Source organism: Aquarana catesbeiana, linkage group LG01 (genome assembly GCF_042186555.1).
Source record: "Aquarana catesbeiana isolate 2022-GZ linkage group LG01, ASM4218655v1, whole genome shotgun sequence".
In the NCBI taxonomy this organism is placed as follows: domain Eukaryota; kingdom Metazoa; phylum Chordata; class Amphibia; order Anura; family Ranidae; genus Aquarana; species Aquarana catesbeiana.
Genome location: NC_133324.1, coordinates 534451166 through 534478994, shown reverse-complemented (window position 1 = coordinate 534478994; position 27829 = coordinate 534451166). Strand labels below are relative to the sequence as shown.

Genomic DNA, 27829 nt, shown 5'->3' with positions numbered 1-27829 from the left:
GATGCATGTCCCAGGGGTCATGCAGGAAGCACGGTTTTGGGAGGATGTTCATGGACACCCTCCCAAAATTGGAAGCCCGGGGCTCGGATGGAAGGGGGGCCCATCATGGTTTCTTGCACCGGGGCCCTGAAGGTTCTAGTTACGCCTCTGCCCTGAACAGAGACACCTTCGCCATGTAATGGAAAACAGGCATCGGAGAGAGGACCCACGGAGCCCCGCAGGATTGCGCCGCCACTGCATGTCGCAGTTGCACGTAATAAAAAAAGCATTGAGTGGGGGAGGCAAAACTGCTCCCTCAATGCAGAAAAAGGCAATTTCCCATCGGCAAAAACATGCTTCAGGAGCGTGACTCCATGTCTCCTCCAAAAACCCCCATCCCCCAGCAGCTGCAGCTCTTAATGCCCATTGGCCCATATCGGACTGTAGCTGGTAAACCGCTTGCAGCTGTCTAATCTTATTCCATACTTTTTGCATGAGTGCAATGTTGGGAATCTTTTGTTGGATTTTGCGTATGCCAAGGCCTCCAGCCCCACAGCAACATCCGTTGTTCCAGTAGCATGACACATAAGGGCTCTAATAGGGTCAAAATCTGCACACTCCCCTACTGTCTCCTGTCCAGTCACCATAGTACAGGCAATATGCTGTAACTGTACAGCCAGGTAGTAAATCCCAGGGATTAGGGAGCGCAAGGCCTCTCCTCTCCTTGATCCGCGGGGGCTTGTTAAGCCATAAAAAGGCTCTGAAGATAGTGTTAATTATGTGAAACACCTTAAGGGGGATCACCATAGGGGTATTGTGAAGCATGTACAGAAGCTGGGGCATAAATACCATTTTAATAAGGTTTACACGTCCTACCAGGGTCATTTTAAGATGTGACCAGATTTTGTCTCTCTCTCTAATCCTGTTAATAAGGGGGATACATTAAGCGAGACAAAGTCCCTGGGCTCTGGAGTGACCTGTACTCCCAAATACTTAAAGCTACCTGTGACCGGTACCCCCTGGGCCGCTTGCATTTCACTGTCTGGATCTGTGCCCAGCAGCATGAGAGAGGACTTGGACCAGTTGATCACAAGCCCCAAGTAAACACCAAAGCCTCTGATCAATGACAATGATTTTTCTGTGTCCCCGAGCAACAACATGGTATCGTCCGCGTATAACATAAGTTTCCCATTGATTTCTGCGTACTGGAAGTCCCTGATATGCGTGTTGGCCCTAATCTGGGCTGCCATGGGCTCAATGGCAAAGAGGAGGGGGGACAATGGGCTCCCCTGCCGAGTAACTCTATGTAGTTGAAACAGTAAGGATATATGTCCCGCCTCCCATATCACCGCCTGCGGAGAACAGTAGAGCAACTGCACCCATGAGAGGAAACTTTCGCCAAAGCCAAACCTGCCCCTGACCGCCCAAAGGTACTGCCACTCTATGCTGTCAAATGCTTTATGTGCATCTAGTGACAGCAGCGCCCTGTCCCCCTCTGTAGGTTTAGGAAAAGTCTACGGAGGTTAATAGCAGTGGACTTTTGGGGCATAAAACCCGACTGGTCCGAATGTATAAAACTGGAGATGACTTCATTAAGCCGTATTGCCAGGACCTTGGCTAGGATTTTTACATCGCTTTGTAGTAAGGATATTAGTCTATAAGACCACGGATCTAGAGGGTCCTTTTCTGGTTTGAGAATAAGTACGATATCGGCCCTAGTCATGGATTTAGGTTAGCACTGGTTCTTCTGACCCGCGTTTAGTACCCTGAGTAAATGGGGCAGGATGCTACTTCCATATTATTTCTATAGGAAGACTATCGTCTCCTGGGGCCTTACAATTGGGGAAGAGGCTAAGCGCCTCCTGTAGTTCCTCTATCTTGATAGGGGCACCCAGCAGTGATCTCTGTGTGTCCGTTAGACTGGGTAGCTCTATATCTTGTAAATATTCCTGTAGGGCGGCTGGTGTGTAGTCCACCCGGGACCTATACAGATCCGTGTAAAACCCTACCAATGTCTGCATGATAAGATCAGGGGTATTCCACATCCCCCCCCCCCTCTGAGCGCAAGGCAGCAATAGACGGGAAAGTCTAGGAGGCTCTCACAATTTTTGCGAGTAATCTGCCCGTCTGTTCCCTTTCTTCATAGAAAGCTAGCCTGTTGAAAAACCTTTTCCGATCTGCGACAGATCCAGTAATTCTGGCAACCGCTTCCTGAGCAGCTAACCATGCCTCCCTAGAGGCATCCGGAGGGTTTGCTATGAACTCCGCCTCTAATCGACTGACCAGCCGGGCAGCCTGCTCCTGTTGGGCACTTGTTTTGGATTTAACCCCATTAACTTCATTAATAAGCAGGCCTCTAAGGAATGCTTTAAATGTATCCCACGTTAACCACCGGGCACTTAAACCCCCTTAATAACCAGACCAATTTTCAGGTTTTGGGTTCTCACATTTTGAATGACAATTACTCAGTCATGCAACACTGTATCTACATGAAATTTTTGTCCTTTTTTCACACAAATAGAGATGTCTTTTGGTGGTATTTAATCACCGCTGGGTTCTTTATTTTTTGCGTTATAAAAGAAAAAAGACCGAAAAATCTGTAAAAAAATGCATTTTTCTTCATTTCTGTTATAAAATTTTGCAAATTAGTAATTTTTCTTCATATATTTTGGCCAAAATTTATACCGCTACATATCTTTGTTAAAAATAACCCAAATCGGTGGATATTATTTGGTCTTTGTGAAAGTTATAGAGTCCAAAAGCTATGGTGCCAATATCTGAAAATTGATCACACCTGAAGTACTGACGGCCTATCTAATTTCTTGAGACCCTAACATGCCAGAAAAGTACAAATACCCCCCAAATGACCCCTTTTTGGAAAGAATACATTCCAAGGTATTTAGGAAGATGCATGGTGAGTTTTTTGAAGTTGTCATTTTTTCCCCACAGTTCTTTGCAAAAGCAAGTTTTTTTTAATTCTTATTTATTTTTTTTTGCACAAAATTGTCATATTAGCAGGTTATTTCTCACACACCGCATATGCATACCACAAATTACACCCCAAAACACATTCTGCTTTTACTCCTGAGTATGGCGATACCACATGTGAGACTTTTACACAGCGTGACCACATACAGCGGCCCAACATGAAGGGAGTACCTTCAGGCGTTCTGGAGCACCCAGGCCAATTCTGACATTTCTCTCCTACATGTAAAAATCATCATTTATTAGCTAGAAAATTACATAGAAGCCCAAAACATTATATATTTTTTTTAGCAAAGACCCTAGAGAATACAATGGTGGTCATTGCAACTTTTTATCTCGCACGGTATTTGCGCAGCAATTTTTTGAACGCATTTTTTTTGAAAAAAAAAACAGTTTTGTGCTTTAAAAAAACCAAAACAGTAACGTTAGCCCAATGTGTATGCATAATGTGAAAGATGACGTTACGCTGAGTAAATAGATACCCAACATGTCACCTTTCAAAATTGCACGCGCTTGTGGAATGGCGCCAAACTTCGCTACTCAAAAATACCCATAGGCGACGCTTTAAAATTTTTTACTGGTTACATGTTTTGAGTTACAGAGGAGGTCTAGGGCCAAAATTTTTGCTCTCGCTCTGCCGATCACAGCGATACCTCACATGTGTGGTTTGAACACCGTTTTCATATGTGGGCGGGACTTACATATGCGTTCGCTTCTGCATGCGAGCTCACAGGGACAGGGGGGATTTAAATTTTTTTTTTTTTATTGTTCATTTTAATTCATTTATTTTAGTTTGATACTTTTTTCCAAAAAAAAAAAAATTTGATGTCACGGAACGTCCCACACTCCACTTGAGTGCTTCCGTCATACACCGCTTCCTAAGTTCTGGAACACGAGTCCAATGGATCTGGCTATAGGAACCCCAAGAACTAGACAACACCAGTCTTGGAGTACATCAGAACTAACTTTTATTTTGAGATCTCACACACATTTATACAGCAGGGATGACTCAAAGCTAACCTAATTAACATGAGCTAATTTACTACAAAATGTACCCAGACCAGATGACAGACTTGTGGGCACCGAGCTTCACACATTAATATAAACACAATAGCTGGAGCTAATTACAATTAACAATACAAACAACAATCTACCCCCTCCTCAGCCTAGACCATTCGTCTACTAGCCAGTGCTGGTGGCTAATGTGATCAGCTCTCTCAATTAACATAAACACAGGTTGATGACACCAGCATCTCCTCACAGGATGTGTCCCAACAGAATGAATCAGTCTTATCAGCAGGGGGCTGCTGGAGGAAACCCCCCCCCTCCCTCTTCAGGGACACAGATCCACAGCAAGGAGTCCCCAACAGAATCAAACAACAAACAATATATACATATATACATGACTGAGTCCGATTAGTACAGTTCAGCCTGGATTTCTCATTCACCTCACAAAGAGTATTGTTCCATTGAAAATCCAGGGCTCATAATCAAAAGGCAACAGGCTTGCATGCAGTCCTCTCCAACAGCCTCTGTTCTGGCTAGGTCTGTCACATTTCTCCCCTTTCGGCAGGAGACTAACACAGGAGGAGACCCCAGACGGGTTGACTCCGAAGTTAGTCCATAGTTCCAGTCCTCTACTGCCTGTACCCACACAGTACCCCAAACAAATTATTCCAAACAGAGTATTACTCACCCAGCCATCCTCTGCCTCTCTCAGAGAACATATCCGCCGCTGGGGAGAGGCCCGGACTGGCCCTTCTCCCTGGAATCCTTTCTGCCGCTGGAGAGAAGACAGGGGGACTGGGCTCACTCCATCCTGCTGTTGGGGATCTGGGCCGACTGCCCAGCATCCCTGGGGTATACAGGTGGGGACTGAAGCCCCATCAACCGACACCAGATCAAGCTGCAGTTGTGAGGTGATGACTGCATTCTCTCCTTGGATCCTGATCTGCAGCTCGCGATAGACTGCCACCTCCTCACCTTGGGCCTCTACAATTGCTGCAGGTGTGGGGCAGAGATCTTGGACCCTCTGTCCGGTTGCCAGCACTTCTGCTGGGGGTTTGCCAGGTGGTTCCTCCTCTACAGAAACGTCTATTAAATCCCCAGTCTCTGGAAGTGGTAAAAGTGTGGGACAGAGGTCTTTTACTCTCTGTCTGGCTGCCAGGGCTTCAGCTGGATTGTTTTTAACATTCCTGGGCTCGGTCTGCTGCTGGGCAGAGGGGCCAATCACCCCTGCTTCTTGAAGCTGTAGAGGGACACTAGGTGCTAGGCAGAGGCCAGCGGTGCTCTGCCCTGTTGCCAGCGCTTCAGCTGGGAGTAGCAGCTCCACTACATCAGCTTGTCGTCGGAGAGAGGGGCCAACTGCCCCGGCTCCCTGGAACTCCACAGTTGTTGCCGGTGCTGGGAAGAGGTTGGTAGCACTCTGCTCTGTTGCCAGCACTTCTGCTGGGGACTCTGCATCCTCCGCTCCGGCTAACCGTTGGGGCAGGAGGCTGGCTTCCTCCACTCCCAAACTGTGTAGTTGCCATTGGAAAAGGGAGCCAGCTGCTTCCTTTTCTATTCCCTCATCTGGCTGCTGGGACGACATGTCGATGGTACTGTCTCCCAGGTGCACGGATCTTTGCTGGGGAGGAAAGTCCGCTTCCTCCACCCTGGCCAACTGTTGGGGAGGGACAACACACACCTCCTCTCCCTTCTCCCCCTGTATCTGCTGCTGGGAAGAGATTGCCACCTTCTCACCCTGAGCCTCCGAAACTGCCACAGGTGTGGGGCAGAGGTCTTGGACCCTCTGTTCAGTTACCAGATCTTCAGCTGGAGAAGTTTGTTTTAACTCCATAGATGCTGCTGGCAGAAAATCACATGTCCCTGTCAGTGTTGTGGGAGAAAGGCCGACTACCTCTTCTCTCAAGAAGGCCGAAGCCACTGTTGGTGCTGGGCAGAACACAGTGAACTTTGGCCCTGATAGCAGCTCTTCTGCTGGAGGCTCATCAGGTTGTTTTTCCTCAGCAGAAAATTCTATCAAATCCCATGTCTCTGCAACTGATGTCTGGGGATAGAGGTTCACCATCTCCTGTCCATGGAACCCAGAAGATGCTATCATTTCTGGGCAGAGATTAGCAGAGCTCTGCCCTGTTGTCAGCACTTCAGGTTTGGGGATGGCAATCTCCAGATTTTCCACTGCCGATTCTCTGGCATGCTGCTGAACTTGTTCTAGCAGTTTCCTGTATGCCCTTTCCAGATGCTGTTCCTTCCTTAGCAAATGGTCCAGATCAGGTTTGAGCTCTGAGACCCCTGCAAGACCGAGCATAGACTCTCTATATTCTCTCAGGTCCTCAAGGTCAGGTTCCCCTTCTTCGCCAAACATAAAAAGATCTGTAAGGTTCTCCCACAGCAATCCAGGGCCGCCAAAGTCATATCCCTCCGGAGAGCATTCTGTCGTCTTCCCCTAAATATCCCTCCTCTGCGTGCCATTGCAGAGCCCGATAACGATTGTCCAGCTCTATCTCCTGCTGGACCAACCTGTCCAACTCAGTCACCCATTGCTCCTGGGGCTGCTCTCCCAGGAATGCCATCCGCAATGCCCGTTGGTCACTGGCCCGTTGCTCTTGGGTTGGAAAGCACTTGCCCTGTTTTATACCAGCGAGACGGAGGGCTGCAATCCAGAGCTCCACCCGAATTTGCTGCCTAAGCTCCAGGTATTCATCCTCAGACACAGTCCTGGTGTATGTTGAAAGGATGATCCGCAGCAGCCCCGGGAATTCTGATGCCAGGTCCATATCTCCGCTGGGGTGACTGAAGTCTGCTATCCTGATCTTGGATCCAGGTGGAGGTTTAGATTTCCCAGACTACAGGAAGCTTTCCCGCTGCTTGCCACCAATGTCACGGAACGTCCCACACTCCGCTTGAGTGCTTCCGTCATATACCGCTTCCTAAGTTCTGGAACACGAGTCCAATGGATCTGGCTATAAGAACCCCAAGAACTAGACAACACCAGTCTTGGAGTACATCAGAACTAACTTTTATTTTGAGATCTCACACACATTTATACAGCAGGGATGACTCAAAGCTAACCTAATTAACATGAGCTAATTTACTACAAAATGTACCCAGACCAGATGACAGACTTGTGGGCACCGAGCTTCACACATTAATATAAACACAATAGCTGGAGCTAATTACAATTAACAATACAAACAACAATCTACCCCCTCCTCAGCCTAGACCATTCGTCTACTAGCCAGTGCTGGTGGCTAATGTGATCAGCTCTCTCAATTAACATAAACACAGGTTGATGACACCAGCATCTCCTCACAGGATGTGTCCCAACAGAATGAATCAGTCTTATCAGCAGGGGGCTGCTGGAGGAACCCCCCCCCCCCTCCCTCTTCAGGGACACAGATCCACAGCAAGGAGTCCCCAACAGAATCAAACAACAAACAATATATACATATATACACGACTGAGTCCGATTAGTACAGTTCAGCCTGGATTTCTCATTCACCTCACAAAGAGTATTGTTTCATTGAAAATCCAGGGCCCATAATCAAAAGGCAACAGGCTTGCATACAGTCCTCTCCAACAGCCTCTGTTCTGGCTAGGTCTGTCACATTTGACCACTTTTATTCCTATTACAAGGAATGTAAACATCCCTTGTAATAGGAATATGGCATGACAGGTCCTCTTTACAGTGAGATATGGGGTCAATAAGACCCCACATCTCACCTCTAGGCTGGGAAGCCTGAAATAAAAAAATAAAAGAAAGAAGAAAAAAGATCCTGGCTTTGATCGTAGCAGTGAGTCAGTAGAAGCACCGGAGGGCGGCGGGAGGGAGGGACATCCCCTCTCACCTCCCGTAAGAACGATCAAGCAGTGGAACAGCCGCTATGATCTCTCTTATGGTGTAGGGAATCGCCGGCTAAAAAAGTTGATATCTGAATGATGCCTGTAGCTGCACCCATCATTCAGATATCCCCGCACAAAGTCAAGGACGTTGTATGGCAGAACGCGGGCGGGAAGTGGTTAAATGCATTTTTTTTTTAACACAAAGTTATCCATTTATACAATATTTATAACACATAGCATGTACATACCAAAAATGACAACCCAAAATAGATTCTCCTACTCCTCTTGAGTACGGCGATATCACATGTGTGAGACTTCCACAGCCTGGCCACATACAGAGGCCGAGTACAGCCGAGCATGGCTGGGTATCACCGAGTATTGCAGAGTATGGCTGGGTATGGCAGAGTATGGCGGGGTATTGCAGAGTATGGCTGAGTATGGCAGGGTATCACCGAGTATGACTGGGTATGGCTGAGCATGGCAGGGTATTGCAGGGTATCACCGAGTATTGCAGAGTATGGCTGGGTACGGCAGAGTATTGAGGGGTATTGCAGAGTATTGCGGGGTATTGCAGAGTATTTCAGGGTATTGCACAGTGTTGTGGGGCATTGCAGAGTATTGCACAGTGTTGTGGGGCATTGCAGAGTATTGTGGGGGTATTGCAGAGTATTGCACAGTGTTGTGGGGGTATTACAGAGTATTGCACAGTGTTGTGGGGCATTCCAGAGTATTGCACAGTATTCTGGGGCATTGCAGAGCATTAGGGATGGATGACTGGATGTCACTGTGCAGCGCTGTGGGCACTACAGATGCAGCCCACAGCGCTGCTGCCATCCATCCATCCCCCTCTCCACTTACAGTGTACCGATCGGTACACAGAGGGGAGGAGAGGAACCGGCGTCATGAGGATATCTGCTCTGGGACAGGGAAAAGATTGAGCCAGAAGGAATTTAGTTTCCACGGGGCTCTGGGCAGATCCGTGGCCGGTTTAGCCAACACGGATATCACCAGAGGCGAGTGGTCTGACACTCCCCTTACCAGGTATTGCATGTCCTGCAGAAGGTGTGCCGTCTGGGGGGTGCATAGGCAAAAGTCTATCCTAGACAGAGAGAGGTGTGTTTTGGAGAAGCAAGAAAACTGCTGTTTCTGTGGGTTGCAGTCCCGCCATGGATCAACCCATCCAACTTCCTCCGTGAATTTCCACAGTGCTGTTCGAGCAATTTTGCAGCCATTCGCCAGAGGTGGATGTTTGTCCAGGGCTGGGTCCATATAACAATTGAAATCTCCCAGTACAATGAAAGGAACGTGCGGACTGCCCAGCTGGTATGTCAACAATGTTCTCAACACTTCTAAGCTAAACGGTGGTGGTGCATATAAGGCCGTAATTATGCATTTTAACTGGTAAATCCTGCACATCAAAATCACATATCATCCCTCAACATCTATTAATTTACCAATAATTGAAAATCAACCGTTCGGTGTACCAGGACAATTACACCCCTGGAGTATGGGGTGTGGGTTGAGTGATACGCCCAGCCCACCCACAAGTAGTTTACGCAGGGTAGAGAGTCCAATACTGGTGGTAATTTGCATATCTCTGAGGAGTGGGGTCAGCTTATCCTCAATATCCCTGAAGCGGCCCTCAGCAGCTGTGGTGCGTTCCCTGGTTTTCTGCAGGTCGTGTCTATTGAAGCCCAGCTCTTCCTTGAGACCCCCAAAGTGTTCCTGGAGAGTGTGCACTGATGTTGTGCATCTATGTACTGCTTTAGGTATTGCGGCCAGGGTGGGTCGCTCTCCCTCGTCCCCCTCCTCCTCCTCATTAGGGGTGGCTAACATATCTTCTCCCCCTCCCTGCGCCGCAGCGCTTGTCAGTTTCTTAGTGTAGTACAACATGTCTTTGGGGGGATTCTTTGCAGTGCCCTTAGGTGTTTTGGGGGTCTTACCCGCATCCTTGGACTTGTCTGTGCCTCATGCTCACTGAGAGAGAGGAGCTACGGCGCCATGTTGGATATCTGTCGGTCCTCCTGATTCCAGCTGCTTTCGGGTCATCATGTCTCCCTCGGTGCTCGATTCCAGGTCTGGGTGAATCCACGGAGGGTATCCCAAGAAAATTTGAGGCTATTTCAGGTGTTTTTATTGGCTGGGAAGAGGATCAATGCAGGATCTGGAGAGGGAGCTCAGTGACACACGTCCACTCACATGCCGCTCCTGGCCACGCCCCTGGCCCAGTTATATTAAACAAAAAGAAATTAACAGTTCATCCAGAATTCCCACACAGGGGTTTCAATAATCACAAATGGAAAATACCGAGCTCCTGGCTTATACTGTACATACAGCCATGCGGATCAGGCTTTCTAGTTCAGGCCTTTGTTTCCCACAGACCATTCCCTTGTCAGTCCATATCGATAACAGCCACTCGCTGCTCTGACCCTCAGGCTTGGATGTCTGGATTCTCCCAGTGCACACCAGCACCTGCTTTTCCCTTGCAAGCCTGGACTCCTCGGGAGGGTGGTCCTGACTCTACTATCAGGCCCACGCACCTGAACCATCAGTGTGCCGGTGAATCTCAAAACCCGGACCCAGGACTGAGGATTACATCCCACCCGGATCTCTAAGAAATCCCCGGGCTCCAGGTCCCAAAGTGGACTTTACTAAATAATGAGGAAACTGAAAAGCCAGTTTCCTCTCAAACAAGCAAATACACTGGAGCCCCTCAACCTGCCTGGTTGAGAATTCTGGATGCATACACTGGTGGGGTACGTGTGCGTGTGTGTGTGTATATACACACATACATTATATTGTCAAAAGTATTGAGACGTCTGCCTTTACACGCACATGAAATTTAATGGCATGCCAATCTTAGTCCGTAGGGTTCAATATTGAGTTGGCCCACCCTTTGCAGCTATAACAGCTTCAACTCTTCTGGGAAGGCTGTCCATAGGCTTTAGGAGTGTGTCTATGGGAATGTTTGACCTGATGTTGGGATGAGAAGGCCTGGCTCGTAGTCTCCGCTCTAATTCATCCCAAAGGTGTTTTATCGGGTTGAGGTCAGGACCCTGTGCAGGGCAGTCAAGTTCCTCCACCCCAATCTTGCTCATCCATGTCTTTATGGACCTTGTTTTGTGCACTGGTCCAAATCATTTGGTGGAGGGTGGATTATGGTATGGTTGTTTTTCAGGGGTTGGGCTTGGCCCCTTAGTTCCAGTGAAGAGAACTCTTAAGGTGTCAACATACCAAGACATTTTGGACAATTTCATTTGTAGAGAACAGTTTGGGGATGGCCCCTTCCTATCCCAACCAGGACTGCACACCAGTGCACAAAGAAAGGTCCATAAAGACATGGACTTAGCAGGGGTGGTGGAAAAATAACTTCAAGTGCAATAATTCACATTATAATAATAACTAGAACATATAAAATTAATTGTAACAATCTAAAAAATAAAAATTCCAAAGTGCTATAATGGTATAAATCTCCCAACTAAAAAGTTGTTGCGCTTGAAGTTACTTTGTATTGCAATTATCTGTAGAGCGGTTTCCACCATCCCTGCTAAGTTTAATTTGTTATGTCTTGTTTTCAGTTTGATGTGTATTATATGTGACGTTACAAATCACAGAGACCAGTATTGTGGTAATATTGAAGTTCATTGAGATTTCCATATATTAAAGGGTTCCACCATTATTGTTAAAATATTTATTAGTAAGTTAGCTCTGCACTTTTTTTTTTTTTACTGGTGTGGGAACACGTAACAATGCTTAGCGTTAGGCCTTTTACTGAAACATTTTTATTTTACCTCCAGTAGTTTATTGTAAATAGTAGTGTGGTGATTATCTATTACACTAAATATTGGCATGCGGCAGATTTCAGTTTTGCCCCACCAGGACGCCCCCCCCCCCCCCCCCATGGACAATGTGCCTGGCTGTGGAGTTCATCTCCCCATCTCTGCACTGATTGGCAGCACTAATGGGCACTCATTGGCCCTGATAGGTGGCACTGACTGGCAGCACTCATGGACACTGACATGTTGAACACCTATTAAGGGGTGAATCCCGAGGTGACCGCAATCTGCTGTCTCCCAGGTTACACCCTTCTCCTGTGTGAACAAATCAAATAAAAATAAGGTGGGGGGAGATCAGAGAGAACTGGAAGGAGGTAGAGAGGTTCTGGGGTGAGCAGAAGAAGGGGGTGAGATCACATAAGTCCTTTGTCCCTCTAATCTCCATCAACTTGCTACCCCACTCACGGGGTTATCCCCAGGTCCACCTCCCCTCGCTGCTTGAGCTCTAATCTCATGTACATTGGGGATTGTTAAACCACTTGAGCCCCGGAAGGATTTACCTCCTTAATGACCTAGCCATTTTTCGTGATATGGCACTGTGTCGCTTTAACTGACAATTTTGTGGTCATGCAACGTTATACACAAACAAAATGTATGTCCTTTTTTTCACACAAATAGAACTTTCTTTTGGTGGTATTTGATCATCTCTGCAGTTTTTATTTTTTGCGCTATAAACAAAAAAGAGAATTTTGAAAAAAAAAAACTATATTTTTTACTTTTTGCTATAATATCCAAAAAATAAATAAATAAACACAGTTCTTCATCAGTTTAGGCCAATATGTATTCTTCTACATATTTTTGGTAAAAAAAAAAAAATTACAATAAGCGTATATGGATTGGTTTGTGCAAAATTTATAGTGTCTACCAATGGTCAATTAAACATAGGTGATATATTTATGGCATTTTTATTATATATTTTTTTTTTTTTACTAATAATGGCGGTGATCAGCGATTTTTTTAGTGGGAATGCGACATTGCGGCGAACAGATCGGACACTTTGACACTTTTTTGGAATGAAAGGCTACGCGCCTAGAGGCCAGTAGAAGGAGCTGTGAGCGCATAGTCTTTTATTCCACAGAGACAGTCCTGATCCCGCCCTCTGCTGGTGACATCATTTCCTCTTCCCGTTCAAGCTGTACAGCATGGAGCTGACTACTTCCTGGTTTTCCTGAATGAATTCAGCACAACATCACACCAGAACCTCTCCCAACTACCCGGATCGTGCGAGGAGCCTGTGGGACGCAGTAGAACTGCCAGGACTACATACTTATGACGAGCATTACTCCCACTTATATTTTACCCTGCTACTTTGGAGCTGCCCTTACCTCACATAAACACAGATAATTAGTGGATGTCCTTGAGAAGTGGAGGCACAAAGATTTATATATTTTGGATGCTTGAGTTTACTAGTTTTCTGGTGAGTTTATCCCCAAAGGGGAGAGTTTCTGTTCACGTGGTGACAAGCCTTGGGCTTTGGTGCATGAACTCCCCTTTTTTCACCTTAACCACCTGCCGACCACCTAACGCAGATATATTGCGGCAGAATGGCACGGTCAGGCAAAATCATGTACCTTGTACGTGATCGGCCTCCCGCGGGCGGGGGGCGCATCGTGGCCCCCCTCAGTGCCCGAGGCGGTCGGCATCGTTAGGGGAGCGATCCAGGCTGAGGGGGAGACCACTCATTCGTGGCCACCCCCTCGCGATCGCTCCCAACGAATGAGAATCTTCCTCTGCTGCTGTAGTAAACAGCGGCAGAGGAAGTGATGTAATCTCTCCTCGGGTCGTTATTTTCTGTTCCGGTGCCGAGAAGAGAAGACATCTGAGTAAGTGCACAAACACAACACTTACAGTAAAACACACTAGGCACACATTTCACCCCCCCCCCCCCCCCGTCACAGTGACACCAATAGCATTTTTTTTTTCTGATTACTGCATTGGTGTCAGTTTGTCACAGTTAGTGGCAGCCCCCTTTAGGTCTAGGGTACCCCCCTAACAAAGTTTTAACCCCTTGATCACCCCCCGTTGCTGGTGTCACTAAGCAATCATTTTTCTGATCGGTGTATTAGTGTCACTGGTGACGCTAGTTAGGGAAGTAAATATATAGGTTCGCCGTCAGCGTTTTATAGCGTCAGGGACCCCCATATACTACCTAGTAAAGGTTTTAACTCCTTGATTGCCCCCTAGTTAACTCTTTCACCGGTGATTACCGTATAACTGTTACGGATGACGCTGGTTAGTTAGTTTCTTTTTTATAGTGTCAGGGCACCCACTGTTTATTACCTAAAAAAGGTTTAGCCCCCTGATCGCCCGGCGGTGATATAAGTTAGGTTTTAGGGTCAGATAGGGTCTGCGTCACCCCAGGCAGCGTCAGATTAGTGCCAGTACCGCTAACACGCACGCACCATACACCTCCCTTAGTGGTATAGTATCTGAACGGATCAATATCTGATCCGATCAGATTTATACTTGTGTCCCCAGCAGTTTAGGGTTCCCAAAAACGCAGTGTTAGCGGGATCAGCCCAGATACCTGCTAGCACCTGCGTTTTGCCCCTCCGCCCAGCCCACCCAAGTGCAGTATCAATCGATCACTGTCACTTACAAAACACATAACTGCAGCGTTCGCAAAGTCAGGCCTGATCCCTGCGATCGCTAACAGTTTTTATGGTAGCGTTTTGGTGAACTGGCAAGCACCAGCGGCCTAGTACACCCTGGTCGTAGTCAAACCAGCACTGCAGTAACACGTGGTGACGTGGCGAGTCAGTGCAGTTCAAGCTGGTGAGGTGGCAAGCACAAGTAGTGTCCCGCTGCCACCAAGAAGAAGACAAACACAGGCCCGTCGTGCCCATAATGCCCTTCCTGCTGCATTCGCCACTCCTAATTGGGAACCCACCACTTCTGCAGCACCCGTACTTCCCCCATTCACATCCCCAACCAAATGCAGTCGGCTGCATGCGAGGCATTTTCTTTATGTCCTCCCGAGTACCCCTACCCAACGAACCCCCCCAAAAAAGATATTGTGTCTGCAGCAAGCGCGAATACAGGCGTGACACCTTATTGTCCCTCCTGTCCTGACAATCCTGGTCTTTGCATTGGTGAATGTTTTGAACGCTACCATGCATTAGTTGAGTATTAGCGTAGGGTACAGCATTGCACAGACTAGGCACACTTTCGCAGAGTCTTCCAAGATGCCATCGCATTTTGAGAGACCCGAACCTGGAACCGGTTACAGTTACAAAAAAAAGTGTAATAAAAAAAACAAAAAAAAATATAAAATAAAAAAAAAAAATTGTTGTTTTATTGTTCTCTCTCTCTATTGTTCTGCTCTTTTTTACTGTATTCTATTCTGCAATGTTTTATTGTTATTATGTTTTATCATGTTTGCTTTTCAGGTATGCAATTTTTTATACTTTACTGTTTACTGTGTTTTATTGTTAACCATTTTTTTGTCTTCAGGTACGCCATTCAGCTACAGCGCGGATTTATTTATCTTGACAGCAACAGCGTTTGCTCCCACGATACATAAAGTCGTGACTCCAGCGCTGTCGGAGGTGATATATGCCGAAGCATGGGGGCAGCAGGGGCGGAGGAGCGATTTGCTCCTAACTTTTGGGGCGGATGTCCCCATGCTTCGGCATATATAAATGGTGCATGTATGCCCATCATTAGAAGTGGGTGGATGAAGGGAGGTATTCTAATGGTGGGCATACCCACCAATCAATCTTTTTTTTGTTCAGTCCACAGGCTGCATGAAAAAAAAAAGATTACAATATATGCCCAACAAGGACCAGCAACGTACTGGTATGTTGCTGGACTTTGAGTGGTTATACCAGAATGATGCCTGCAGGTTTAGGTATCAATCTTGGTATCATTCTTTTCAGCCAGCGGTCGGCTTTCATGTAAAAGCAATCCTAGCAGCTAATTAGCCTCTAGACTACTTTTACAAGCAGTGGGAGGGAATGTCCCCCCCCCCCACCGTCTTCCATGTTTTTCTCTGGCCCTCCTGTCCCAACAGGGAACCTGAGAATGCAGCTGGTGGTTCCGCCAGCTAAGCATAGAGCTGATCAGAGACCAGAATGGCTCCAATCATCTCTATGGCCTAAGAAACCGGAAGCTACGAGCATTTCATGACTGGATGTAAACAGCGCCATTGGGAAAGCATTTTATCACACTGATCTTGGTGTGGTCAGATGCTTTGAGGGGAGAGGAGAGATCTAGGGTCTAATAGACCCCATTTTTTTCCTGTAGGGGATATTTACATTCCCCGACATAGCAATAAAAATGATAAAAAAATGAAAGGAACCGTTTAAAAATAAGATAAAAAAGCAAAAAAAATAATAAAGAAAAAAAAAAAAAAAAAAAAGCACCCCTGTCCCCCCCTTCTCTCGCGCTAAGGCAAACGCAAGCGTTGGTCTGGCGTCAAAATTACTTTTGCAATTGCACCATGCATGTGAGGTATCACCGCAAAGGTCAGATAGAGGGCAGTAATTTTAGCAGTAGACCTGTAAAGGCTTTTAAAAATGTATGTAGTTTGTCGCCACTGCACGTTTGTGCGCAATTTTAAAGCATGTCATGTTTGGTATCCATTGTACTCGGCCTAAGATCATCTTTTTTATTTCATCAAACATTTGGGCAATATAGTGTGTGTTTTAGTGCATTAAAATTTTAAAAAGTGTTTTTTTTCCCCAAAAAAATGCATTTGAAAAATTGCTGCACAAATACTGTGTGAAAAAAAAAAAAAAATTAAACACCCACCATTTTATTCTGTAGGGCCTTTGCTTTAAAAAATATATAATGTTTGTGGGTACAAAGTAATTTTCTTGCAAAAAAAAATATATTTTTTCATGTAAACAAATAATGTCAGAAAGGGCTTTGTCTTCAAGTGGTTAGAAGAGTGGTTGTACATAAAATGCCAGGACAGTTCAACACCCCCCCCCCCCCCCCCAAATGACCCCATTTTGGAAAGTAGACACCCCAAGCTATTTGCTGAGAGGCATGTCGAGTCCATGGAATATTTTATATTGTGACGCAAGTTGCGGGAAATTTTTTTTTTTTTTTTTTGCACAAAGTTGTCACTAAATGATAATATTGCTCAAACATGCCATGGGAATATGTGAAATTACACCCCAAAATACATTCTGTTGCTTCTCTTGAGTACTGGGATACCACATGTGAGACTTTTTGGGAGCCTAGCCGCATACGGGACCTCAAAAACCAAGCACCGCCTTCAGGGTTTCTAAGGGTGTAAATTTTTTATTTCACTCCTCACTGCCTATCACAGTTTCGGAGGCCATGGAATGCCCAGATGGCACCCCCCCCCCCCAATTGACCCCATTTTGGAAAGTAGACATCCCAAGCTATTTGCTGAGAGGTATGGTGAGTATTTTGCAGACCTCGTTTTTCGTCACAAAGTTTTGAAAATTAAAAAAAGAAAAAAAAAAACATTTTTCTTTTCTTTCTTCATTTTCAAAAACAAATGAGAGCTGCAAAATACTCACCATGCCTCTCAGCAAATAGCTTGGGGTGTCTACTTTCCAAAATGGGGTCATTTGGGGGGGGGGGGGGTTGTGCCATCTTGGCATTTTATGGCCTTCAAAACTGATAGGTAGTGAGGTGTGAAATCAAAAATTTACGCCCTTAGAAATCCTGAAGGCGGTGCTTGGATTTCGGGGCCCCGTACGCGGCTAGGCTCCCAAAAAGTCCCACACATGTGGTATCCCCATACTCAGGAGAAGCAGCTAAATGTATTTTGGGGTGCAATTCCACATATGCCCATGGCCTGTGTGAGCAATATATCATTTAGTGACAACTTTTTATAAATGTTTTATTTTTTTTTTGTCATTATTCAATCACTTGGGACAAAAAAAAATAATATTCAATGGGCTCAACATGCCTCTCAGCAATTTCCTTGGGGTGTCTACTTTCCAAAATGGGGTCATTTGGGGGGGGTTTGTACTGCCCTGCCATTTTAGCACCTCAAGAAATGAGATAGGCCGTCATAAACTAAAAGCTGTGTAAATTCCAGAAAATGTACCCTAGTTTGTAGATGCTATAACTTTTGCACAAACCAATAAATATACGCTTATTGACATTTTTTTTACCAAAGACATGTGGCTGAATACATTTTGGACTAAATGTATGACTAAAATTGAGTTTATTGAATTTACAATACAAAAAGTAGAAAATATCGGTTTTTTTTCAAAATTTTCGGTCTTTTTCCGTTTATAGCGCAAAAAATAAAAACCACAGAGGTGATCAAATACCATCAAAAGAAAGCTCTATTTGTGGGAACAAAAGGACGCAAATTTTGTTTGGGTACAGCATTGCATGACCGCACAATTAGCAGTTAAAGCGACGCAGTGCTTTGTAAAAAGCTTTGTAAAATTGTAAAAAGTGCTCTGGTCAGGAAGGGGGTAAATCCTTCCGGGGCTGAAGTGGTTAAGAAAACTTGTGTTTTTCTCACTTGAAACCACTTCCACGGACTATTTAGTTCATTCCTTTATTCTACTATCTGTGTGCACAAGAAATTGTTTATAAATGTCACAAGAAATTTATAGTGACATAAGCGCTGCTATGATGTTTTAAAATTGCATTTTTTTGCAATTTTTATTTTCATAATTTGTTCTACATATTTGTTTTATTTTAAGTAGCTACTGTTTAGGATCTAAAGGACTATAAGCTGTAATATAGACATCTAAACATTTAAGAGGATTAATCATCCATAGCACAGAGCGGTGCATTTTGGGCCTTATTGTGTGCACCTTAAAGGATTACAGACATATAGGATAACGTCATCTGCAAATGCAGACACCTTATGTTCCTATCCCGCTATCCCCAAACCCTTAATTTCTTGATTCACCCGTATGGTTGCTAACAAGGGTTCTAAAGATAGTACAAAAAGTAAAGGGGAGAGTGGACAACCCTGACGTATACCATTATAAAGTGCAAAAGGCTCTGACAGAACTTGGGCTATTGGGTTGGAGTATAGTGCCACTTATACATTTGTGGGCCTAGACCAACCGATCGTAGAGTCGCAAGCATAAGCAGTCCAGTCTATCAAAAGCCTTTTTGCCATCAATTGCTTCTGGACCTGCCCCATGGTTCAGGACTTCTGGATAGATATACTGTAGGTTCCCTCATTTCCTCCGCACTAGGTCTGCCAAACATCATGAATCCCAAGAACTGCCATTTTTGGTGACCTGCCTTTCCCCTCTTATGCTAAGAAACTACTCTGCATCTTATATTTTTATGTGAAAAAGTTTTTTTTTTTTATTAATAATCAACTTTTATATCTTCAAAAGAGTGATGGATATACCAGTAAAACCAGTCCGTATGTGTATAACATTCATTAGTGAAAAAGATAGTTCATATATCACAGTGTATAAAACAATCCACCGCTGTGCTTATCCGTCCTAACTGAGATCAATACTTGTGTATCCTTCACAAGCCAAATTGCCTGCTCACCTCACAGATGAGTAAAAAAACTCATATAATGGTCACTCCTTTCCTCTCCTCCACAACAGCTCCCCCTATGCTCTCCAAGCAATGTACTCACGCGGACAGCTTCACAGAGATTAAATCAAGGCAATTTCTCCTTTCCTCATCGCTTGCAGCTCAGCTCTGCTTCTCTCTCCAATCGATCATTAACATGTAATCACCGCTAACTGCTCAGCTCTGCTTCTCTCTCAAATTGATCGTTCACATGTAATAATAAACACAATCTCAATAGTGCTCTCTGCTTATTACTTTATTAAAAAAAGCCCCTAAAATTAGGCACACTTACAGGATCCAAGGATAAAAACAGCATAAGAATAAACGTCCATTTGTTCACCGCTACCATGGACTCATGGTGACTGTGTGACATCACAGGCTAGGCTCCTCCCCTCTAATTGGGCTTCATTAGTAGATTTTTTCTTTTTAACTCATCTGAGGTGAGCAGGCAATTTGGCTGGTGAAGGATATGCAAGTATTGATCTCAGTTAGGACGGATAAGCACAGCGGTGGATTGTTTTATACACTGTAATCACTGTCAGGCCACAGTCAATTGGACTAGAGTAATGAACAACTAACAGGACCTTGTCTTCAAGGACAGAACTTTGGAAAACCTACCTTACTTTTTTGTGCTGATGCTCTGCACCTCAGAGAATTAAATTATGAATGGCACGTCTCATTATTAATAATAGTTTCTCCTCTTTCTCCCACCTCCATTCCTCTCTTCTCCCTTCCCTTTTTATATTTTGTAGACATTTTTACATACAGTATGTATGAAAACTCCCTTCTTCCTACATGTCTTCTACTCTATGGCCTGCCCTAGCAGGCGGCAAAATGTATCGGAGGGAGGACATGTTAGGAGTGTCTCTGTCACTTTGCAAGCTAAATAGGAAGTGATTTGTGGCTCTCTGTTTTATACCTTGTCCAAAGGGTAACAAACACTGTTGTGCCATTTGCACTCACTACAGAATGAATAGCATTCCCTTGTTAAAGGACCAAAATAATGTATATAATGATTCTGCTAAGTTTAGCAAGAAATAAAACTTACTGGGGGGGGAACCAAAAAACTGCTGTTTTAAAGTGATTGTAAAATGACAGCTTGTAAAACAACTCATTCCATTTAAAATAGAAATGAAAGGCAAAGCATTTGTGTATAGATATAAAAATATATATAAATACCTTTTTTTCCCTTTTTTTTTTATAAAAGAGCACATTCCCTCTGTTCCTAGCTGCATAAGATCTGGGGGAGGAGCAGCAACAGCACACTGAGCTTCCCAGTGAAAGGCTGTGCAGAGGGGGGCAAGTCAGGACAAGTCTGATAATTGAAAGAGAGTACACTCCAGCATAGCTAAAGAACTGACCATGCTGTGTTATCCTGCTTAGTGTGGTCAGTTTTTAATAGGAAAGCAGAGGGACTGGCAGGAACACCAGGGATTTCACACAAAGGAAACAATACAAAGAGAACAGGATACTTTTTCATACATGGTACAGCAGGCACATATCGGGAATCTGACATTTTGGGGTAACATTTTAAGATTATAATGTAATGCTTATGCTCATTATTCGGATCTCTAAATAAGTTCATTCATGGCTGTTCTCTTTAGGCAACAATTCCAAAGAATGTCTTTTGAGGCTAAAATCAGAGTATTTTCACACAGCTTTGAAGAACTGCCACACAGAGGTGAAACACTGTTTGTTGAAGGAAGACAGTCATACATCTCGTGATCAAAGAAGAGAAGTCATTCACCAAAAAAGTGTCAACAATAAATAAAACAAAGAGACAGCTTTTGAAAAAAAAATGTAATGTCCCCTGAAGTAAATCTAGCGTTTAATCATGGTAAACGCCCCTGCCGCTGACGCGAAAAAAAAAAACAGGTCTGGTATGTTGGGTTCCCACCGATGGAGGGGCCACTGATGACAGCCGGTAGCCTCTTTGTTTATTTACCGTCACAAGGCACTCGCTGACTGACAGCTTCAGTTCCGCCAGTAAGGGTCATCTATCATTGGGTGACCATGCCCCTTTGTTTATTTACCATCAGTGGGAACCTGATATGTTAGATGCATGGAGGCAAGCAACGTGTGTGGACCTGCTTTTTTGTTTGTTTGTTTCCGGGGCGGTGTCGTTCTTTGTGATTGAAGCTGGATTTACTTTAGGGGACATTGTTTTTGTTTTGTTTTTTTAATAAAGGACTTGTCAAAAATTGTCTGTCTGTTTTTATTTATTTTTGACACTTTTTTTGGTGAATGAGTAAAGGTATAGTGTAGCCCATATTAATTTACATGGGGGGGGGGGCAGGATCTAGGGGCCCCCTTGTTAAAGGGGGCTTCCAGATTCTGATAGGCTCCCCGCCCGTAGGCCCCAACAACCACCGCCCAAGGGTCTGATATGGATTGGGGGAGACCCCCACACTGTTTTTGTTTTTTTTTTAAGTCGGCATTGTTTATTAGCCAAAAATGAAAAGTGTGGCAGCGCTGCAATGGTAAAAAATTTTATATATATATATATATCAGAACAACTGACTGTGCAATATACGTGTAATAATTGCATAAAATAAAGAGTCCAAACAGTAAAGCAGAAAATTCTTCAACTGATGTGAAAAAAACATATGTGATGTTTCTTCAAAGAACCTCCTAATCTAAAATGCTCCCACCACCACATGCAATGCTCGCTCACCTCCTTTACACGTGGTCTTTACTTGCTCAAGGAATCCTCCAGATGAAGCCATGTGGGAAGTGGCAAAACTAGTAGAGGTGGAGCCTGGCGGTAGACTTTTATCACAACTGAGTGAGACTGTTCTGAATATTATCAATGCTTTTAAATCTTTTAAATAAATGTGAGTTTATTGCTAGCTGGGGTGGAGAGGTTTCATTTCTAATCCCTCGGATTATAAGAGGCACTTTTCTCATTTTTTTCCCTTGTATTTCTGCATATACCTGTCTTAAAGTGGATTAAGATTTGAAGCAGCACAGTGGATGGAACCTGCGCCAGTCATAGATTGTTTTTTTCTATTCCTTGAGCAAGTGATCAAGGAATAGAAAAAATGTGGTGGTGGGAGCACTCTGGATTTGGAGGTTCTTTGAAGAAACATCACATACGTTTTTTTTCACATCAGTTGAAGAACTTTCTGCTTTATTAAATTTCTACTCATTTTCACAGTCTGTTGTTCTGTTATATATATTATTTTTACCATTGTCCAGGGCATTGGAGTGTGCTTTTTTACACTTTAACTTTTTTATTTGCAGGTTCCATCCGCATTGCTAACCTTTAGCTGGGATCCAGAAGTTTTGGCTGATGTGGAGGCTGCAGAGGGACATAAAACTGAGAGTTTTCTAAAACAAGAGCTAGTTTCCAGTGCAGAGACTCTTCATTAGCACTGCATGCTGCTTGTCATGGCTTTTCTATGCAATCAAACAACAATAACAACCCGTTGTCAACATCACTCTCTTGGTAAGAGGCAAAGCAGTCATTTTGTAGCAAAAACAAAAGTCAAAGTTAAACCATTGGATATGAAATTAGGAAATACTTTTATCCTAAAATTATTAAGAAAAAAGTAAATAGTTATCTCAAGGTTAAAACAAATTAATAAATATTTTTACCCAACTTTTGCTCTGTGGCTTCTTCAATTATGATTCAATCACTGTTTACATTTTACCTGGTATTTGCAGGTGTTCATCGCAATCATAATTAAATTAAAATGTCTGAAAACTTTGTATACTTCCACAGAAATTAGTGACCTTCTTAATTTAAGACAGCAGAGAATAGCACTGAAGACATAGCATGTAAATTTTAAACGGGGTGTTAACTCAAATGTTCTTGCCCAAGGGGACGGGGAACGCATGCATTTGATACTAGTTTATTTTTCCCTTGCATATAAGTTTATGTATGCATATGGGATTGAGACCGTCTCCATTTACTATACATTCTTTTTGATTTTTACCATTGGTGGAGCCTAGACACTTAGTCTATTCCCAAAGTAACATACGCTTCATTAAACATAAGATACTAGTCTATGTCCTTGCACTGCTGTATTGTGGAGATCTGCACATCTCAGGCAGATACAGCGCATGACTCAGGGAGGACATAAAAGGGTCCTTTTCCTGTAATAGCAAAAACAATGTGCTTTCACACACAACGGGGTGTTCTGTTTGCAGATTAGTCAACTAGTGGAAAAACTTAACAAAAATTAAAAAATTAAATTAAACATGGCTGTTGAATTACCTACCATACCAAACCATGATGGCAACTTATGGCATTCAAAACTCTGAAGAAAAAAAAAATGTAGGTAAATCTTATAATGCCTGAAAACCTCTGCAAACATTTCATGAAATAATCTAGCAGAATTGCAGGCATAAAATATTTAGATAAAATGTGTGTATAAGGGCGCTCTGAATATCAGGACCAGGCAGATAATGTCTATATTGGACAAGGTAATCCAATGATGTGATCTTCAACACTTAGGGCTGCACTCACAGAGAGGAGCAATCTCTAATAAAAGACAAACAAAAAGGAAAAGGCGCCTCTTAAGTGCAAAATTAAAAACTTGTTAATGTCCCCAAAAAGAGTTAAAAACACTTACAGGATCTGAAGTAGAAGGGAGCATGTCATATGTTCATAGAACAGGTGATCCGGCATCAGTGAAGTCCCCAGTATGTTAAGAATTCCCAGGGATGTCAGTATACAGCAGCGGAAGGTCCCAGGATGGCCAGCAGATGATGCCTAATGCCGTGTACACACGTGCGGACTTTTCGGCATCAAAGGTCCGACGGTCTTTCTGGACTTGCCCACACACGATCACACCAAAGTCTGACGGATTCGTACGTGATGACGTACGACCGGACTAAAATAAAAAATTTTATAGCCAGTAGCCAATAGCTGCCCTAGCGTCGGTTTTCGTCCGTCGGACTAGCATACAAACTGATTTTTCGACCGGCCTCAAATCCGTCGGAAAGATTTGAAATATGTTTTAAATCTAAAGTCCGTCTGATTTTCGACCGAAAAAGTCCACTGCAGGTCCGACGAAGCCCACACACGGTCTGATTGTCCGACGGATTCATTCCGTCGGACCAGTCTGGTTGAAAAGTCCACCCGTGTGTACACGGCATAAGGCTCTGGGGACACTGGTAAAACGATCGCGCTGTCAAAGCCAACGAGGAGCGGAAATCCCGTAAATGACGTCAGCAGAGGGGGACAACAACCATATTATATTTTATACAGCCTCAACAAATGAGTACTGAAGAATAAAAGCCTAAACAAAGAGGAAAAACACTGCAATCTGAACTCAATTGAAAGCAATACACCTAGCATAATGGAGATAAAGTGGTCTCAATCACTGAAAAAAAAAGTTCTAGGCCAAAAAATGTTGTATAGGCGTGGGTGTACATCTAGTGTTTAAAGCAAACATACATTTAATACTTTATTTTTCAAGTGCCAATTCACCACATGACCTAAAAGGTCCAGCACAAAACTGCAAACAAAGTGCAGGTTCTGAGCAATCGCAGCACTCTTAAGACAATGGTTCTCAAATCCGTTTCAAATTCTGTTGGGCATTCCATTATACCCCACTGTGGGTTTGAAAAGCTCCAGTGTGAGGGGGAAAAAAATAAAGTGCACAGTGAGTGCCATTAAATCATCTTACCTTCAAACAGGTTGTGCGAAACAAAAGTGACCTAGCCCTAATTGATTTAAACCATCTTGTCAATGTCCACGGAATATTTTGTATTATATTCTTTATTTATGGAGGTTATCAAAGAGGATACAAACTTACTCAATAAGCAGAGATCTATGAAACAACAGCAATCAAGAAGAAAACAGGCATGCATTTTACATGGAAATGTTCTAAGCTGTGTACCATGTGATATTTTTGCACAAGAATTCAATACATATATTCTGTCTTTCAAAATAGTCATATAGACTTCAATCTTTTCAATGACAATGATAAAGTGAACCTGTGCCAAGAGTATGCATAGATATTACATATTCTATAAATACTTTCATTTTCTTTTTTTTTTTTTTTTTTTACAATGCCTTTTTTTTTTGGAGGGGGGAGTGGACGGTGTCTGTTTTTTTTTTATTTCATTTTTTTTTTTTTATTTAACCTTTTACAGCTCTTTATTTTTATCAGCCCTGTTGGGGGGGTTTTGGTGAGATATCAGGGTTCTAAACAGACCCGACATCTCCCCTTTGAGACAAGGAAAGGGACTGAGGACACAGATTTCCCAGTCCCTTTCCCTGCAACTGCAGTTGCACCGGAGATGAATGGACAGGAGGAGACAGAGGCTCCTGTTCATTCTTAAACTGAAGCATCATAAACACAGTGTAAACAGAAACAAAGAGGAACTTATACAATAAGCGAGGAAAACAAAAAATACATTTTAAAAAAGGGCAGGGGGAGAGGGCCATAGACAAGAGAGAGGGGGAGAGGGTACTTGGACTCGGAAGCCCCAAAGGGAGCAATCATACAAGGCCCAAACAGGTCCAACTGAGTGAGGGGAACTCATAAGAAATCTTTGGGTCCCAAACCTTTAGAAATTTGGCATGGGAATCATTCATAATACTGGACATTCGCTCATGAAACATCATGGCGGTCCTACATGTCTTCACCCGCTGGAAAGCGTTGGGTTTTCCAGACTTGACTTTAGCTATGGTCTATTTAGCCGCGATAAAAAGATATGTGGCCAGCTTCTGCTGTGATGCGTATAAGGCATTGTAGTAGGGCTAGCTTAGCATACCGACAGACCGTTGGATGGAAAAGCGTCTGAAGCCAAAAACTCTAGACCAGAACCCCACTAGTCTTGGGCAGGACCACCAGGTATGTATAACACCCCTCTGCTGTCCACAGTTGCGGAAACCATTCTCCCGGGGAAAGCATGGGCTATGCGGGCAGGAACCCAATACCATTGCAAAAGGACCTAATATGCTGCTTTGTATTACAGGAGCATTTGGCCACTATTTTTCAAGTCTTCCAAATCTATGGGAGACTGGAGGTCGTGTTCCCATTGGGTCATGTAAGAGAGGGTTTCTGAGGTGGGGCATTCAAGGATGCGTAAATGGCTGAAATGAGACCAGGGGCATGCTGGCATGCATGTTCAAAGAAAATTTTTTTAATATGGGTAGGTAGATTCGCATCGTAGGGCAACGATCCAGTGTTTCAGCTGAAGAAAGCGATAACTCTCTGGCAGGGGAGTCGTGCTTTTCCCGGATGGCCTCCCAGAAGAGAAAATTGCAAGAGGAAAAAAAAAAGACTTGAACCCATGTAAAACCATGAGAGCCACCAGGAGAATGCCTGGGGCTCCTCAAGGCCCAGGAGAAAAGAGGATTGTGAGTGATAGGAAACAGTGGCAAAAAGGAGGACATCAACTTGCCAGAATAGCAAACTGAATCTCATATACACAGGCCATGCAACAGCACAGGGCTCAGGGAAGAGGGATGTAATTTATGAGGAAGGCTTGTAATGAGGACGGATCACAGTTGGGCAGTTCAAGTAACACCCAAAGTATGGCTAATGGGGAGATCTGCACCGCTACATAGTACTTAAAGTGTTACTAAACCCAGCAATATAAAAACACATCACCCCCCCCCCCCCCCCACAGTACATACAGCTTCTAAATCTTCTTTTTATATCTAAATACTGCCGCTATATACCTTTTTTTTCTTCTGTATATTGCGGTCACGTGGTAAACTGCAGGGTCCCAGCGATTACAGCGTGTTAATGTAGGAGGAGATTTCACTCTGCTCTGATGAAACTTCCTCTGTATCTGTGAACTCTCACCCGCGATCCGGCCAGCGCTGATTGGTGCTGTGCCAATGACATGCTCAGTTCGAAAAACAAAACAAAGTACACACAACACAGCATATAATATTGTTTAAAAATGAGATGTATACGGGGGGCGTGTCCGGATGTGAAAGGAGACAGACGTGAGAGAGAGGAGCTCCAGGAATCCTGACCCTAATCCTTAGCCATCCGAGCACTAGGCAGCCTAAATCTGCTACATTTCTTCCTCAGACTGTCCCTATACCTGTCTGGCTGCACCCGGTGGCTATATTGAGCTGGATCTGTCCGGGACTGGACAGGGAGACACGTATCCCTCACATCCGCTGCCATCTTCCCAGCCTACATCCTCATGGAGGCCTGGAGGTACAGTAGGGGACTCCCTCAGCATCCAGCCTGCCCTGTATTGTGCCTGGTGGGGTCCGGTGATCCACGGGGCCACCGTGATTGCTTGTGGTGGCCGCGATCTGGTCCTGCCTGGTGCGGCCTAGTGAAGCCTGCCGCCCACCGCATTTTCCTAAGAGGCCGGCCCGTGGAGGAGCGCCGTGGCCGGTACGGACTGTAATCCAGGGCGCGGATGAGGCAGATGTCGGCCTTTTCACCATCCTACTAAGCCCAGATAGGATTTGGGTGGAATAAGCCTGTGTAGGCTGGGGACAGAGTACAAGGGCCCAGAGCTACCCACATGCTCCTGAATACATCCCAGCTCTCTGGCAGTGATCCTCAGATACCCCATCAGTTTGCCAAGATCAACTCAGTGTTGGATAGAAACTGCCTGTGAGGGCTGGCAGCAGTGTTCAAGGACCCAGCATTATTCCTATCCTCCTGCTCCTGTCCCAGCTTGTTAAACAATAGCTCTTAGATACCCCATCATCCTGCCAAGCACTGTGAGGGCTGACGGCCCTGTTCAGGGCCCACTATAATTCA

The 27829-nt window shown here is 44.4% G+C and overlaps 1 protein-coding gene across 3 annotated transcripts in view; it reads left to right on the top strand.

Annotated features, from left to right (window-relative positions):
- Positions 1–22734, top strand: part of UBXN6 (UBX domain protein 6) — a 404520-nt gene extending 381786 nt beyond the window's left edge. For all 3 annotated transcript variants that reach the window (XM_073594809.1, XM_073594795.1, XM_073594802.1), the window contains one exon: positions 22377–22734. In XM_073594809.1, the coding sequence (XP_073450910.1) occupies positions 22377–22402 (26 nt within the window). In that variant the 3' untranslated portion in view covers positions 22403–22734. The remainder of the gene's footprint in view (positions 1–22376) is intronic.
- Positions 22735–27829: the final 5095 nt, after the last annotated feature.